The 16,352-nt window shown below is 48.1% G+C and overlaps 1 protein-coding gene across 1 annotated transcript; it reads right to left on the reverse strand.

Moving 5' to 3' along the window:
• Positions 1 to 1,475: 1,475 nt before the first annotated feature.
• On the reverse strand, positions 1,476 to 16,047 carry LOC122537854. Its single transcript, XM_043671464.1, has 2 exons — positions 14,224 to 16,047; positions 1,476 to 1,855 (listed from the first exon to the last, which is right to left on the reverse strand). Exon 2 carries the CDS (start codon positions 1,824 to 1,826, stop codon positions 1,476 to 1,478), a length of 351 nt encoding a protein of 116 aa, XP_043527399.1. The 5' UTR covers positions 1,827 to 1,855; positions 14,224 to 16,047.
• Positions 16,048 to 16,352: the final 305 nt, after the last annotated feature.

Genomic DNA, 16,352 nt, shown 5'->3' on the forward strand with positions numbered 1-16,352 from the left:
TAGAAACTTTGACATTCTATCTGCTACGATTTTCCCACGGAGCCCGACGGTACTAACGGGAGCAACCTTTTCTGGCAGTTTTGTGGTAATAACCCGAGAAGTCAGCCGCTCTCTTAATGCACCAACCGGCTCGCTGCATGTGTGCCGCGTGTACATGGATTAGATTAGATTGGTACGAGTATGTGGGTATATTTACTTGTAACTACCCGATAACGCCTTTGTCCTTTTTTCTCTTTCTTTCGTTTCTTTCCTATTCTGCTACAAGAACTTAGAAAGCGGCTTGGACTTGGTAAAATCGCGTGATCTACGATATCCACGCGGAGATATTGAATGGCGTGCGCAATGAACTACCTGATTGTACAATTGATTGCAGAGAAATTGTAAAATTGTTAGAAAATTGCGTATGAATTCGCTTGTGGATGTGTGCTGACCCTGTGCGCAATGTGGCACACGAGAGAAAGTAGAACAAACTGTCAAATATAACGTTGGAAAAATTTCGTATCTCACTTGAGAGAATGCAAAAGTTTCTCGACAATAATTTTCTATCGTTTCTAGATCTTTTTCTCGTTGCTACACTGTCAAAGGATTGCACTCGATCCGCTCGACAGAAGACTGAAACTAGTAAAAATCGACTTCGAACTTACAGGAAATTATTCAAGCGGAAATTGAAATTTGATTCCACGTACTTTGTCTGACTGAATTCTGGAAATAATTACGGAAATTTGGCAGAGATTTTCGAATCGTAAGAATTGCTCGAGGACGCGGTTTAGATTCAACATATGTACGCAGAGGCTCGAGCCAATGGTACAACGCGTTGTGCAATCTCCGAAGAAAGAATCATGGGCTGGTACATTGACCCCGTCGTCCACATGGAAGTCGTTCGACACGCTTTGTTTTGTACGTTAATCGTATACAGGTCAGAGAGACCATTGGCCGATTTAGGTTGGGATGCGGCGCGGCAGCTACTTAACCAGACAATTGCTTGTCATTGACACACAAAACCGTTACTAACGAGTGTGACGATCGTTTCGACTGAGGGTCTTTCTTATTAACTAACCATCTAGTCTTGGCGCGAGCCTATGAAACCGCTTTCGTTCTCCAAGTTAATCAAATTGAGAAACTATTGAATTGTAGAAAATCACTCTCTTCCAAACGAACAATTGAACGAAAAATTTCAGATTCTAATTATAACAAACCCTCGAAACGTCTCGGGAGAGGAGAAAGAAAAAACACTCCGAACACTCTTTCAAATTGAAATCGCGAAGAAACGAGAGAAGAGGATTCCAATCAAAGTCGTCATTTAACGGCAAGTTCTCTTGTAATATCTGAAACTATTAATCGAACGGCTTCCAGACGAACGACCTGGCGGGTAAACCTCGTAGTATAATTCGTCGCGTTGTTTAACGAGCATCGCGAAATTCACGAGGCGGCTGCTCCCGCGTTGATTAGAACGAGTCTTAATCGATCACGGTACATTAGTTCATAGAGCGAGCGCTATGGGAGAGACAGAGAGGAAATACAGAGACGTATACGTATATAGAGGATTCACGGGGACTTACCTCGCTCTTCAGATTCAATGGCACGTCGCAGGGCGCGTCCAACTCGGCTTCCGTTTTCACCTGATGAGACAGCATACTGTGGCTGTGCCTGGGCGGCACGGCGGTCGCCAACATGTTGGGATGCTGCAGATGCTGAAGACGAGGTTGGAGATGGGACTGGTGATGATAAGGCGGCGACAATTGGGTGTTCAGAGTGCGAAGATCAGCTGGCGGGGAAGCGGGCGCAGCGGTACTGCTCTGTTCCTCCTCGGCCGAACCCTCTGCCATGTCAGCCTTGCATCCCGGGGACTCGTAATCTGCAAATCGACCAAAACTCTCTGAGGACCGATCTAATAGTTGAAATCGCCGCCCGCACGTTCTCCCCCCCCAGCCCTCCCACCTTTTCCCAATCCCATAATGCCGGGAATATTATTTGCCCCGCTTCGACGTCCGACGACGAACGAAACGTGTCATCCGATGCCGTCCGACGAGTCAATTTTCGGTAACGAAACCCTGCGCTTTAACGCCTCGCTGTGGCACAATATTTTTCTATCGACAGAATTCTTCAAATTTAGAGGAGATACACGACGATTTTTTTTTTTTTTAATATTAAAATATTAAAACTGTTTGCTCGTGGAAACGAAAATTTGTAATACATTTAAATGTAGGATATAAAATTCTGATGGCAAATTCAACCACGGCAAAGTTAACCAGAAATGCGAAGACACTGTCGCTCTGACAAAACGGTTACGTCAGTGTGTGACAGAGTGTGATACATAACCTATAAAAACTTCTCTTACTCGAACGAGATGCTTCAACATTCCTGTAACAACTGGTCTGAATATTTCCATTCTATGAACAGGACACACGCACTTGCACTCTATATGCTCTCTTGTTTTGTTTTCGACTGGTCGTTGAAAACATTACGAGAATGAGTTAATTATCCGTGCCACGGTCGTGGGGCAAAAAGTGTTGTTGACATCCGCCGCGGAGCACGATGCGCTGGAACCGAAGATGCTTCGAAACACGTTTTCTTTAACAAACCTAACAAAATATTATTAATATAATGGAACTGTCTTCTATCAATGAAAATACGTAAATGCAAATTAAACTAGTAAAATGCTGCTATAAATGAAACGGATGAAATTGTAACCTCGTAATGGAGCATGGCTAAGGAAACTAACTTGCGATATATTGTTACGTTTATTATATATATATTTATTGCATAAATTCTGGATTTCAAAGTTGTACACAGAATATATGTATATACGTATGTACGTATGTATGTTGTGTATAGGACATGTGTAGATCCACAACGTATAATACAACGTACGTCACGCGTGTACATATATCATATCCACGCAATATGCAAAGATGCATAAACTACTTAAAGTACAATACTCGTTATAATGTGTAATGTGCACGAAACAAGTTCTTATTGTACTCCGTTTCTTTAACCGAATTCATAAAAATGTAAACGAGTATCCCTCCGACATTTAACCTATACTGATCACCCACACCGACAATTTGTCATATAACATCATACGTATTCTTACCACCGAGATCCCTTCATTGTTCCAAAACGTTCGTGACATCTCCAAAAATTACGCAGGAAACGTCGATTTCGAGAAAACGGAGCAGGAAATCACCTTGCGACAACAACGCGCGAACTTTACGCCTCGAGTGTCGCGTCACTTCTCCCCCCTCCCTTCTGAATGTCGCGAAGAAATCGCAAAACTGCGCGGAAACAGCGACGCGATCGATCGATTTGGAAACTTCGGTCCCCGGGAAACTTGAAAGGGCGCGGAACGGTACACGCATAAACACGATACTAATTAAACGCGGGACTCCCGCCAGCCGTATCGAGGCGTGCTGCGCGCAGCTGTTAAGAATGCAGACAGTGGAAATTAGAAGGAGGTTCCCCCGTTCATCTTGCCGACTTCAAAGTAAAAACATTTGGTCGATGGCATCGGGACCAGACGAGAACGTTAGGGCGAAGCGGAGAGAAAGAGGGAGAGAAAGAGAAAGAGAGAGAGAGAGACAGAGACCATGGCTCCTCGATGGATTCAAGAATAAAATCAGCCTGGCCAAACCTCGCGCTACACCTCGCATTTATCTGGCTAATTATTTTTATCTAAGAGGCCTGTTAGTAAGAATTCAAGGGCAATGAGATCAGGCTGCCGTCGAGACAGGGGTCCGAGGCAACCTCTGATCCTCCTTGTTCCATCTTCTTCGTTTTCTTCTATATTTCTATCGCTTTCGTTCTCGTTTGTCTTTCTTCCCGTGCGTCTTGGCTGGATCTTCCTCTTTCCCTCGATCGCTTTCTTCCTCCCTTTTTCACCCGAGGGCGAGAGCTCGGAGATCCATCCGTCGAGGCCGCGGTTCGTGTACTTGCTAAACGCAACTAACAACATCTGCTTCTATTTTTGCGCTGGCCTGAGTCCAGCGCTTCACTTTTTAAAAGCCGTGCGCCTATGACGAACGGCTGGATGGATGATCGAGCGGAAGCAGAATGGGCTAGAGGGGTGAAAAAGAGAGAGAGAGAGAGAGGGAGAGAGAGAAAGTGAAGCCGGTTATTCTGGACAAATTATTGTCAAAGGGCGAACCTTCTGCCCGCCAGCTACTTTGTTCCTCATAAAAGGCGTTTTATAATGGCAACCCGTGTAAATATTTCTCGGACGGGATTTTTTTTTTTTTTTTAAAGACCGCCCACGTTCACGGCGTTCTATCGTGATAAAGGTTCTTTCCTACGAAACAGAGAGAGGAAAGAGGAAAGAGAGAGAGAGAGAGAGAGAGTCTATCGCGTGAAAGACACACACAGCCTACGAAACGTGCCTGGTTCTTGGCACATACGTACACGCGCTACATAACACGTAATTACCGTGGTTTTGTGTCTCGTTATCGGTGAATTAACGTGCTGGATTGCATCATTCGTGAGAATTTCTGGGAGCTTATAGGCGAACGTTTAACCGCTGGTGAAAGGCGCCCGATTTCACGACGATTCTGCAGCCTTTGCAGCAATTGTGCCAGCCTGCCGAAGAACTTCTGCGTGGAAAATTTGGAGAAAGGAGTCTGATTAATCGAAAGATACCTCGCTGTCGAAATCTTCGGGCTCATGGCTGCGCAGAGCGTAACCATTGCGTATGGATGATCCAACCGACAAGTTAATCGGAAAGTACATTTCAAAGAACGTTCAAACAGTATTCGAAGAATTCCTACAGAAAAATCGTTCGTCGCCCGACCGCTACGAAAATTATAAATACTATTTCTAGACGTGTCGACACGATCTCACACAATTCGACGCTCACGTTCGTTTGAAAGAGAGCAAACTGCTCGTTTCTTAAGCGATCCTCTCGTGTCGGAGGACCGCTCGTCGACGAGCCTGTGGTCAGCCGAGCCTCCCTTTTTTCCGTTTGCGGTCGTTAATTCCCGTTGGAATCATATTAATCGCTCTAGGGCTGTGCCCGTGAAATTACTAGACGCTTTAACCACCGGCTGTCCGGCCCGAATTCGTCCGCAACGATTATTATATCGCATCCTGAGGTATAATGCCGGGTATTCCGAAAGCTAGCCAATTAGTATCGTCGATTTGGATGCTTTAATGAGAGTGCGGTTTCATTAGCGTATCGGCATCGCTCGTTCTCTCCCTCTCCCCCTCCTTCCCACCCACCTCCCCCCCGCTAGTCGTCTCTTCTTCCCTGACGATCATGATATGTGAAACGGAAAGAGAATCCTTGCGAAACCGGGGGAGAGGGCAAAGAAATCGACGGTGATTGCGATCGTTCATCGCTACGGATGTGTCACTGAGCCGCGAAGTTTAAAAATTGCTAGATCCCCAGCTCGAAGCTGTCTAGTTTCGATCTCAGGGCACCAGGATAAATTAATCGTTATCGCAAACCCGATTGTTCGACAATTACACGCGCATCGTTGATGTTTCGCGTAAACGATCGATTTAAGAAGAATGTTTTTGCGAACGACGTTTGTCAATCGTTTCTTTCTTTTTTTTCTTTTTTTTGAAGAAATGGAGTTTTTTTTTTTTTTTAAAGAAACCGTCGCGATGATGAAATGTAAAATCGGACGTGTCGCAAAATATTCTGACGCAGTTTTCACGCTCACGTTGACACACCAGACAGAACGATTCAATAACAGAGAACTTGGTCTTCAAAATTCGCCATCAACGACGAAACGTGTCGTGTAATTCGCGAATGAAACGAATGTCAGTACGAAACTGCTCGTACAGTCGTCCACCTCCGCGAAAGAACAACGTCCCTCTTAAACTTAAACTCTGGAAATTTAACGTCGGAGAAAAAGAGAAAAGAGAGAGAGAGAGAGAGAGAGAGAGAGAGGCGCAGCGGCGCAACGAGTCCGGTCAATTTTCTCCGGGAAATAGAGAGACTTGATTCTCTTGATCGGGCAACGAGTATCCGCTTTCATCGGGTGCATCCTGGCATGTCTTCTCGAGCGATAATTGCGGGATCAGCCGGTGAAAGTCCACGTAATCGAATATGCAATTAAAACACGGGGACCCATTGATACGAGGATCGGTCGAGTGTCTAGGGAGGCAATTAAAACGCGTGCATTATGCGACGAGTCGTCACAAACCCCGTGGCGAGGCCCTCCACCCCTTTCTCCCGCCGCTGCAGCCACCGATCAGAGACGTTTAACCGCTGAAAACTCACCCTCGAACCAATTTCGTTGCGACTGTCGACGCAACCGTTCCTCGTCCCTCGTAACCTTCCTCTCCTCCCTTACTTGCCTCCTTGTTTCTTCTCTCTCTCTCTCTCTCTCTCTCTCTTTCTCTTGTCCTCGCTTCGGGGCGAGTATCGTGTTTTCGCATTATCATCGTACCGCTGTCCTACCCGAGTCGAGTCGAGGGAGACGAAGAGCGTAGAAGGAACCGAGCAGCGCTAGCTCAAGAAAACGGAGGGAAGAGATGACCAACCAATAGCGAGTGAAAGAGAGAGAAAGAGAGAGAGAGAGAGAGAAGCGAAGGCAGCGTCAGCGACGCCGGCAGCAGCAGCGTACAATTAAGGGGGTTGATTGATGTTAATTCAAAGGGTAATTAAGAATGTTGCGCATAAAAATCCGGTAATTTATGGTCATTGGGGATAATTATATGTTGACCAGCTTGTAATTGCAAGCGTTCCGTGGCCTACAACACCGCGTACAAGCGGCTGGGAATTGCGGGTAGCTCCTTCCTTCGAACTGACCGCCACTACTTCACCTCCCTGCTCCCTGCTTGTATGTATGTATGTATGTATGTATGTATGTATGTATGTATGTATGCAGCAACGTTTGGAGAACGTGTCTACGCTGAACTGGCTTCTTCCCTCGCTCTCGGTGTGCGTGCCTTGATGTGTGCGCGTGTGTGTGTGTGTGTGTGTGTGTGTAGGTGGCTGGCTGGGATATACGATCTCAGATCGCAGCTTATTATAGGGGATAGTAGATAAGGTGGGTTTAGAAACCGTGCGCCTCTGGCCACCAGCTAGCTTCCCTACCTACGCCCGTGTATCCATCGTCCTGTCCTCCTTTAATCTACGCGTGCACACGCGTCCAGCTCGCTCTTTCCCGCACCAAGGCGAACCTTGGCTTCAGGCGTTGCACGGAGGTGCGTACAAACCGCCCCAAAATCCAGGCCTCGATTTACGAGAAAGAGAAAGAGAGAGAGAGAGACTCGCGTATGTACGAGAGATCGCTTTTAGAATCTTAGGCTCGGTCCAATTCACAGTGAAAACGCGGACTGCTTCCACCGAGCTACACCGAACGTTCTTGCCCACCAACCGCTATAAATAACCGCGGATAATCGCCATATGGCCGAGCATGCCACCAAATACCTCGCAGACGATCGCCGACGATCTTCGACTTCCAGATTGGAAGAATCGCGTTACGTCTTCTTTCAATTCGCGAGAGCGTTGGGGTTAGAAATATCGGAGAGAAATGCGTTATCGAGCAATCTCTTCCCTCGATCACGAGAGTAACACCTGCCAACGAGAATTAAACGACAATCATGTTCCCAATCGAGGGCTGGTTGTCTTCGGCGGCAGGCAAATGGACCAAAATCTCCGAGCCATCGCGAGGAAAGGCGAAGTGTTGGAACTGTGTTTGACGAAGGTACAAGGTCATTTGCCGAGGGGGTAGAAGGAAGAGAAAAGGTACAACAAGGAGAGAGGGAGAAAGTAGAAGAAGCCAGTACGTACGGGGTAACCCTCCTACTTGAAACACGGCCAATAAAATGATCCCAGCGGGACCAGTTGGCAACCGCCCATCGCGACATTGTCCTTGCTGGTTCCTTTTCGCTCTTTCTTTTCTCTTCTTTTTCACGATCCCGTAATCAATCGACCGGTCTAATGGCAACGCATAATCGCGGCTTTGTGGCGCCTGACCGTGCTCATAATGCTAAAGAGGCCGGGCAAAAAAGGAAGGTTGAAACGCGTTTCCCCGTGTATGAAATGATTGGACGGGACCGAGGGTGACAAAGGCTATTGCGATACTCGTGTGCTTTTCTTTTATTATTATTATTATTATTTTTTTTCATTTTGTTTTGTTTTATTTCTACAGATTCGGTACTCCCCTTTCAGAGCGAAGCGATTGATTAAAACAAAAAAAATATTGCATCGGATGACAGAGTTCTCCTTTGTCAGTTACACTTTGCAGAAGAGAGAGAGAGAGAAAGAGAGAGAGAGAGAGAAAAAAGAAAAAGTATGGTTTAATGCATAAATTCAATATTGAAAAAAAATCGCGTCTCTCCGGACCTTTTACAAACAATCGTTCGGATCTTCCAACAAAATTCCCTCGCCGCTCGTCGAGTACGAATTCAATGAGAGAGTCGAATCTCTTCCTAAAGAGTCGCTCGCATGATCTGAAGGCATCGGGCTTCACGCAGCGGTGTGCCAAACCCGAGCCTTTTCGTTCCTTTCATCGGCTCGACCCCGCTTTTAACCCTCGATCGCTCTGGATCGCCCTCTCGGTAACTCGAAAGCGCAATCCCACAGCGACGAAAGGATACTTGTCCCTCGTATCATCGTCGTGCTTGCTCGCCGAACGCTCGAAAACAGGGTACAACGACGGGACACGGTCACCATGCAGCCGAGTCGACTGTAATGTTCCCTCCCCCTGGGGGTCGCCAGGTCGGTATCGAGTGATTCGAATTAATCTTTAACGCGCGTATGTGTGTAAGCGCGGCGGCTAAGTGCCGGCCGAGGTAATGGTCGTTCCGTGCGGTACCATTCCGTCAGAAATCCGAGGGGCTTTGTCCCGAGTCACGAAACGCGAGGATTAAACCGTATACAGGCCTGCTAATGCGGCTATGCGAACACCTCGGCGAGGATACGACCGGACGAGTGTGCGTGAACGCAACGGATCTTCGCCCATAAATCGGCGATCCAACTGGATCTCCGAATTGACGTTCGAACGGACGCGTCCAAGTCCGAGTTTCCCAGGGAATCTGCTCGCGTCTGCTTGCGAACAAAAATGTCAAGGACACTCGGGTTAGGTGCCTCTGCGTACATCACTCGGTTGTTGAAGAATAGGTGAGTCTGTCTTGAACAAGCTTTTGCTAATTTAAGTAGATTTGTACGGTATCGAAATCTTCTCTCAGCGAGGATCCTATTTTATAGAAGTTGGCTAGTTGGCGATGGCCAATCACTTCCGAGCCGATGTTTTGCTGCTCTAATTCGTGAAAATCAAATGGTCGAAGGAAAACATAAAATAAACTCGTGGTTGACGACAGTGAACGCTCTCGCGATGAAACGCAGTAGGACTTCTTGTCAGTTCACAAAAGTTATTTGCGAACGAATTATTGTTCGCATTAATAAATAAGTTTCTTTGCACCGACGAGAAGTTTTATCCCTCGGCTATCAGGAATTTTACCGAATTTTAATATGCGCTAAAAACGTCACTCGAAGTCCTCGAGTGACGTTAACAGGGGTTCTCGATTCGAAGATAAATTTAGACGACTCGAAACTGACAACGGCGTGAAATTAGAGAAAGATAATGTTTTAATATTCCAGCGTGAGTTGAAACCGGTGGCGCGAAACTTACAAAATTCACAAACCTGATCTAGCAGAATCTGTTGGTTTTCACGGCGACCACGCGAGATCGGTGCATTTCGCTCGTGTTCCCCGAGAAATTGTCCTGATTCTCGAAAGTCGGAGCATAGAATAGAGCGAGAACAATCGAGAGAAAAGCGGGACGAGAAAGATGGGATAACGTGGCGTGAAATTTTTGGCACCGGTGGATGGAAAATATGATATGACTACGATGCACGTAGGCGAAACGGGCGGAGGCCATCGAGAAGAGAGCCGCAGCAGGAAGAATATTTCATGTTTTACGGCGCCAGCGTCGTTGGGGTTGTGCGCCGGGCAAAAAAAGTGTCAGCCCGCCGGCTAAATCAGAGCGCGAGTGCATTAAACTCCGAATTACCACAAATAGAACTTTAACCGCACATGCCCATTATAATGGGTGCCCCCCTGCTGAAGATGTATTTACGTACCGAGCCCGCCTTCGCGGCTCACGCTGAGTCGTTGGAATTAACATCTGGCCCAAAGACGAGCTGCCTCGGTTCATTGGACCCTTCTTTTCACCCGACTTCAGCCGGATTAACCGTCCAAATGGTTCGACGATGCTCGCGTATCGCAACGAGTATTCGCTCGATCGAGTGCGAGAAATCGCAAGCCAGGCTCTCGACACCGCGTCTCACGATCGCAGCGATTGTGTTTGTTCAACGATCAACAAGGAAAGTGAACTGGCGTTGTAAACTGGCGCTTTGCGCTTTGTAGTTTTACTAACTGGATCGCTCGAATTTTTAGAAACTAATAACCGCTCGAGGCATCGAAGGATTCGTCGAAAAATTACGACGTGTTCTCTCGAAATAAAGACGGTACCCGGGTGAGGAGTTTTCGGCATCTTCGTCAAGCCGAACGAGCAAGGCGTCAAAACTGACCGCCCAAAGGCCGAGACGTGTAAATCAAGTATCAGTTCGGACGTGAAATACGAGCGGAACATGGGCCTCCATTCTTCGAGGAATTAAAATTCTTGGCAGGGACCCTTCGTTCACTGCCGGCAGCGAACGCGAGGAGATGCGCTCAATAGGACGACGAGGCACGAGGAAATCTCCGGAGTGCTTTTACACGCAAATTAGGTCTATTAGGAGCATCGTGCGTACAAAAACACTCGTGCCGCGGTGGCATCACGCTTGGTCCCTCGGCAGGCCTGCCTGCCTGCCCGCCCCGTTACGCACGTGCGTGCTTCTTTATGAATTATTAGAATTAATGACACCTCACGCATCGCCTCGCGCTATAGGGCGTCACGTCGTCCAATTGCTTGCACGAGATTTCGCCCTCGAAAGGGAAGGAAGAAGAAGAAAGAAAAAAAAAAAAAAAAAGGGAAGAAAAGAGTTTCAACTGCTAAAGGGTCTCCCCGTTCCTTATCTCCTCCAACCCTCCCGACAATTCGATTCTCTGCCTTCTTTCAAACAACCACTCGTGCAAAACGCGAGCGTTGTTTTTCAAACGCGCGTCGTCGATGCATCATTTAATACGATGGATTATTTAGACAGACCAGACAAACGTACAGTCGCTCTTCGCTCTGCTCTTTTTTTTTTTTTTTTAAATCGTTTCTAACCGGTAGCAGTTTGTAATTTCTCCTGCGTATTTTCTCCTCCGGTGGAATAAGTTGAGCGTCGCCGAGCGAATTTGTCAATCTGTCCAGCTGTTGGGCCGCGGATTCAATTTCGGAGCCAATCAGCGTGTTTACGACGTATTTTTGAAATAATCGAATATCGAAACCTTCGAAGGAGTCAATAAATCAATTCCAACTTCTACTCGCGTCGAAAGCGTGCTAATAATGACGATCGTAAATGTTAAAAAGTACAATTCCACGATGTCGTGATCAATATCAATCAACAACGCAATTAATTCCCAATTTAAGCGATTTAAAACGATGCTCGATGGAATAATTCGGGACAAACAAATCGATCGATCCGAATCGAACTCGAAAGCCGAAGAGAATCGATACTCCAAATGGAGGAAAATTACTTAATCGAGTCTAAACAGAGAGAAGATGTGCCGACGATTAATACGCGATATCGCGTTTGAGCACGAAAACGGTGGGAAACACTCGATTCACATTTGACGCTCGAAGACGGCGGCGGCGTAACTTGCTCAGCGGCGATGATTCGTGAGTCGATAATAATCGATGGAGGGCGCCGAATGGAAAATAGAGGAGCAAGGCTACAAAGCGAGAGCTGAAAGTGGGTAAGTTGTCGAGCGAAACGTTATCGCGCGCCGGATCGTCGGCTGGGGTTGAATCGGCTAAAAGGGAGCTTGAATGGGGCTGGAAACGGGGGTTGACGCGAGCCGAGGGAAAAGGAGAACAGAAGCGGTGGATGAACGTGGAGGAACGAGGAGAAATGTGCAAAGATTTAAGAAGGGGTGAAGCATCGATTACTTTTCTTGACCTGGACAATATCCGTGTTATTCATACCTTCGCCCCCTCTCCTTTTCCTTTCCTCCACCTAAAACGTTTCGTTTCTTACTCTCTTCTTTCTCTGTAGTGTCGCTGAAATTGTCGCGATAATTCAACGTTTTCTTTTCAATTTTAATTTCGAGACGAAGCTAAGGAAAAGCAAACGCGAGCAAGCAGACGAAAGAGAAATTGCGGTGTTTCTCTCATTCTCTAGAAAAAAATCGTTCGAGTCGTTCGGAAAAGACTTTTCCCTCTCGCAGCCGAGACCAGGTTAAGCGAAACAATTTACGACACCACCGTGTCGCAAACACCGCGAAGGAATCAGAGAGAGAAAGAAAGAGAGAGAGAGAGAGAGAGAGAGCAGCAGATAAGGGAGAGCCGGTTGGGTTTTCTTTTGGCCAGCCACCGGGAGAGAACTACCGTCCCAACGATATCGCGAGTCGAGTGCTTCCTTTGGGATTTTCCGCCTTCGACTCTCCATCAACCGGCACTTTCCTCCTCTTTCTCCTTTCGTTCCCCTCGCGTTCGTTTTCCAGGTTGAGCAAAGCGGTGCCCTCTCTTTCTCCCCCGTTCTCCCTCTTTCTCGGGCCAACCCTCCTCCGCCAACCCTCTCCTCCTCCGCCTCCTCCACCTCTTTCAGCGACTCACCATGGTCCCGAGGCGGCAAGCAAAGAACTCTCTCCTACCCTCTGGCTGCTCGCACTGATTTTCTACCCTCGACACCCTTCCTATCCGACAGTCCACTCCGCACACCCTTCGTCCAACCTCCTACCCGCTTTCTATCCGCCCTCAACCCCCGCGGCGTCACCCTGCCGGTAGTCACGCTGCCAACACGTGCTCCTGTTTACCTCTCCAATCACATGGCCGGTGGGAAGCGTGTGTGCCAGCCACGGTGGCCAGCGTGGTCTCACTGACGGTGTCATTTCATCGAAAATATCTGGTGCGCAGCGTATGCGCGCCTGGGTTAATTGGATTCATGACGAGTGCATGCGTGTTCGACACGCACTTGGGGCCGCGCGTACGCGCAACCACCCTCACACCCTCCTCTCCCAACCCCCCTCCCCCCCTCACCCCTCGGCGTCATTCCGCCGATGATTTCGATGAAACCGCGCGGTACACCGGCCTCTTTTTTAACGGTCGAGGGCAGTTGTCGGCCAGAGCGGTGGGGGCAGTCATCGAATCGTTGTAACGAAGAGCTGGCTGGCGCGCGTACTACTGTCGCCAGTAGACATTTGGTATTTCACGATGACGCTTCCCTCAGTCAGTTTATTTCTCTCTCCTATACTTTTCTTTCTTCCCCCGTGTGAAAGTACGCGTATACCTGGAGATGGACAATCGGAATAATCGGAGTAACACGACAGAATGCTTCGTACCTTGCGTAAATTTCGAAAACACGCGCCACGACTTCGTTCGGTAGAGTTTCTTTGGCGGAAACTTGAGATTTTTACGGTTATATCGCGAAACGACGCGAAGGTTAAGAAAACACGCAGCTCGTTACGTACACCTGGCCTGGCCGATCCTTCAATTAGCATTTTCAGGTCACACTCGACACGCAGGCACGTACGCGATCGCGCATAATTATCACCCTAATTATTGGAACGCAGCTAAGTAGCCGCGGGGAATTATCACCGGGTCTCTCCGGGCGTGCTCGCGCGCGCGGAACCCGTTGCCAGTTTCAATCTCTCGCTAGCAACATTCCCGCGTGGCCGGGGCCCCCCCGAGTAACTTTCTTAATTACAGAGATTAACTTCATGCTATCGGGGCAACGATTATCGTTCGCGAGCCTCGCAATTGCCTGGCCAGATATAAATACACGGCTGGATCGAGCAAACCGAATTTTGATGGAAATATATATATATATATATATACATATATATACATACATATACTCCCCTTTCCTCTTTTCGACTACCATCAATTACCACGATTACAGGCCTTTTCTATTAGACGAACCTGGTCCTACCAAACAATGCTTTTTATCTTTCTCGTTTCGACGGCGTAAGCGTAATCTTATCTGTAAAATTGGACGGTGTCTATCTGAGAATTTCCTGTTCGAGTGAACCTCCGATTACCATCGGATATATTTCCACGTTCTGTCAAACGATACTTCTCTAGTTTCTACGAAACTGATCTACCATCGAGGGAGACAGATGTTTTTAATTGACGCCTACGGTTTCGTCTAGGCACGAGAACGGATAAAAATGACGACAGACACACTCACCTGAGGTGACCTGCGATTGATGTACGTGGGACGTCGTCCTGACGTAGGTTCTCTCGACTGATTGGCTCTATTTGTTCAGCTCGATGCCACCTGCTCGAACCAACTGAGAATCTTCTTGCCGTGATTCCCCAGTCTGGCGGATTTGGCCGTGCTTGCCTCGGGTATGAAATTCTCTTCTCGACTCTTCTCGAACACCAACCGGACTCGACCGCAAGTACCTCCGGTTTTTCTGTCTCGATCGGCGACTTTCCTCGACCGCGCCGTTCTCGTCTCGTCTCCTCTCTCGTGCCTTTCTCTTCTCTCACGATCCTCCGGTAATTTTCCAACGAGCAGCGACGACAGGCAACAGCCCGGATGGCGACGGTGGACCGACGTCGACGGACAAACGATTCACAAATACATCGACCGCCGGTGACATCAGCCTACTTAATTACGCCGGGTAATTGTGACTAATTAGGAGCGATTAAGAAGCAAACAGTTAATTGCTCACGGCCCGATAATACGTCGAGACTCGATTCCCTCGATCGTTTCTGCCGGTCCCGGAAGGAACAGATGCCTCTTCTATTTTTTCTTTTCTTCTTCCCTTTTTTTTTTTTTTTTTTTTTTTCGTACGTAAAATTATCTTTTTACAGGGAAAGAACAACACGTTTCACACCGAGACAATTTTCGAGAGTCCTGGTAGTCGTCGTCGTCGTCGTCGTGCAGGATAAATTCTCAACTCTAGCCAAAGAACCGTGCCCGTGTCTGTGTGTGTGAGTGTGTGTGTGTCAGTTCACCTTCGAAGATAGCCGTGTAACGCGAGGACGAACGGAGCCGGACACAAAGCGCGCGGACGAGCGTTGCTTTAATGCGATTTTAATTATTCTATTTGTCAGGCGATGTGCGCGGCGCAGCGTGCTTATCGCGCGCGATTCCACCTCGGAGAACACAACGGCGACGGTCACGTGCGTGTCGCAATTACCAGCGGCTATAATTAGGAGTTTATTAGAGTCCGAGTCCTTGTATCGCCGTCACTTTTATTATTGCATCGTCGGCGCGACGCGCGGTCGTTAGAAAACGGAATGATACGAGCGGCTTCTTCCTCCTCGTGCACTCACACACACACCGTCTTTTCGCACACCGTCCCGTCCGCGCGCACGTACGTCACACAGAGTTTCGCTCGTTGATCAGTCTTTCTTGCCGAATGTCTACTGTTTATTGCCGTGCAATTAACTCGGCCCACCACCTGTCCGTAGCACCTGCCGCGTTTAGTGCCTCCCGCACGTGGCGCTCACACCGCGATAATATATATACATCTATACATATATTTATACATATATATATACATATGTATATATATATATTCGACAGTCTTCGAATCTCCGCTGGAGCCGAAGCCAAGCTGCACCAAGGCTTCGATCGCTGAAGAGTTCGCAGAGATCCGGGTAGGAAGGAAGCCGCGGAAGCTCGGTCGCTGATCGATCGCGACGACGCACAGTAGTAGTCTATGCACGTAGTGGTCAGACGACCGACGATTCGCACTTATATTCCACTGCGTGATATTATCTGTCGGATACCACTGTCGATCACAACGATCAATCAAACAGTCAGGAAGATCGTTGACTCTGTCTCTATGATGCAGTAACTTCGTCGATCTTTGAACTCATCCACGTGCCGATTCGAACGGCGCACGCACCTCTACGCTCTGATTTCCTGATCACACTCGAACCAACTCGACACTCCGCTAGTCACCGGCTTCTTGTATTATATTTCACAAACTTTCTCGAACTCGACGGCCCGTGTGCCCGTGTCCAGGATCCAAGAAGCTTTCCGTCTAGTATCCTCCGGTTCAGATCGGATTCCCGGCTCCAATCGTCGTCCTCTCCTCAGATCGTGGAACAGGATGGATGGATGGATGGATCGATCGATCGATCGACCGCGAGATCCAAGAGCTGGTGGATCGAGCTGGTTGGGACTGTGGTTCGCTGTGGCTCGATCACGTTGGCTTGGCACGTCGTCTCGTCCTCGTGTGTCGCTGGCAGCGTGGTGTGCACGTTGCGCGGTCGAAGCTCGGCGCGAAAACTTGGACCTGAATCCTGACGGTCCGCAGTCTGGCTGCGTAGTGGCCCCGCTGTTGAGTCGAGGGAAGG

The sequence above is a fragment of the Frieseomelitta varia genome, unplaced genomic scaffold, assembly GCF_011392965.1.
Source record: "Frieseomelitta varia isolate USP_RPSP 00005682 unplaced genomic scaffold, Fvar_1.2 scaffold_936, whole genome shotgun sequence".
NCBI classification, from domain to species: Eukaryota; Metazoa; Arthropoda; class Insecta; order Hymenoptera; family Apidae; genus Frieseomelitta; species Frieseomelitta varia.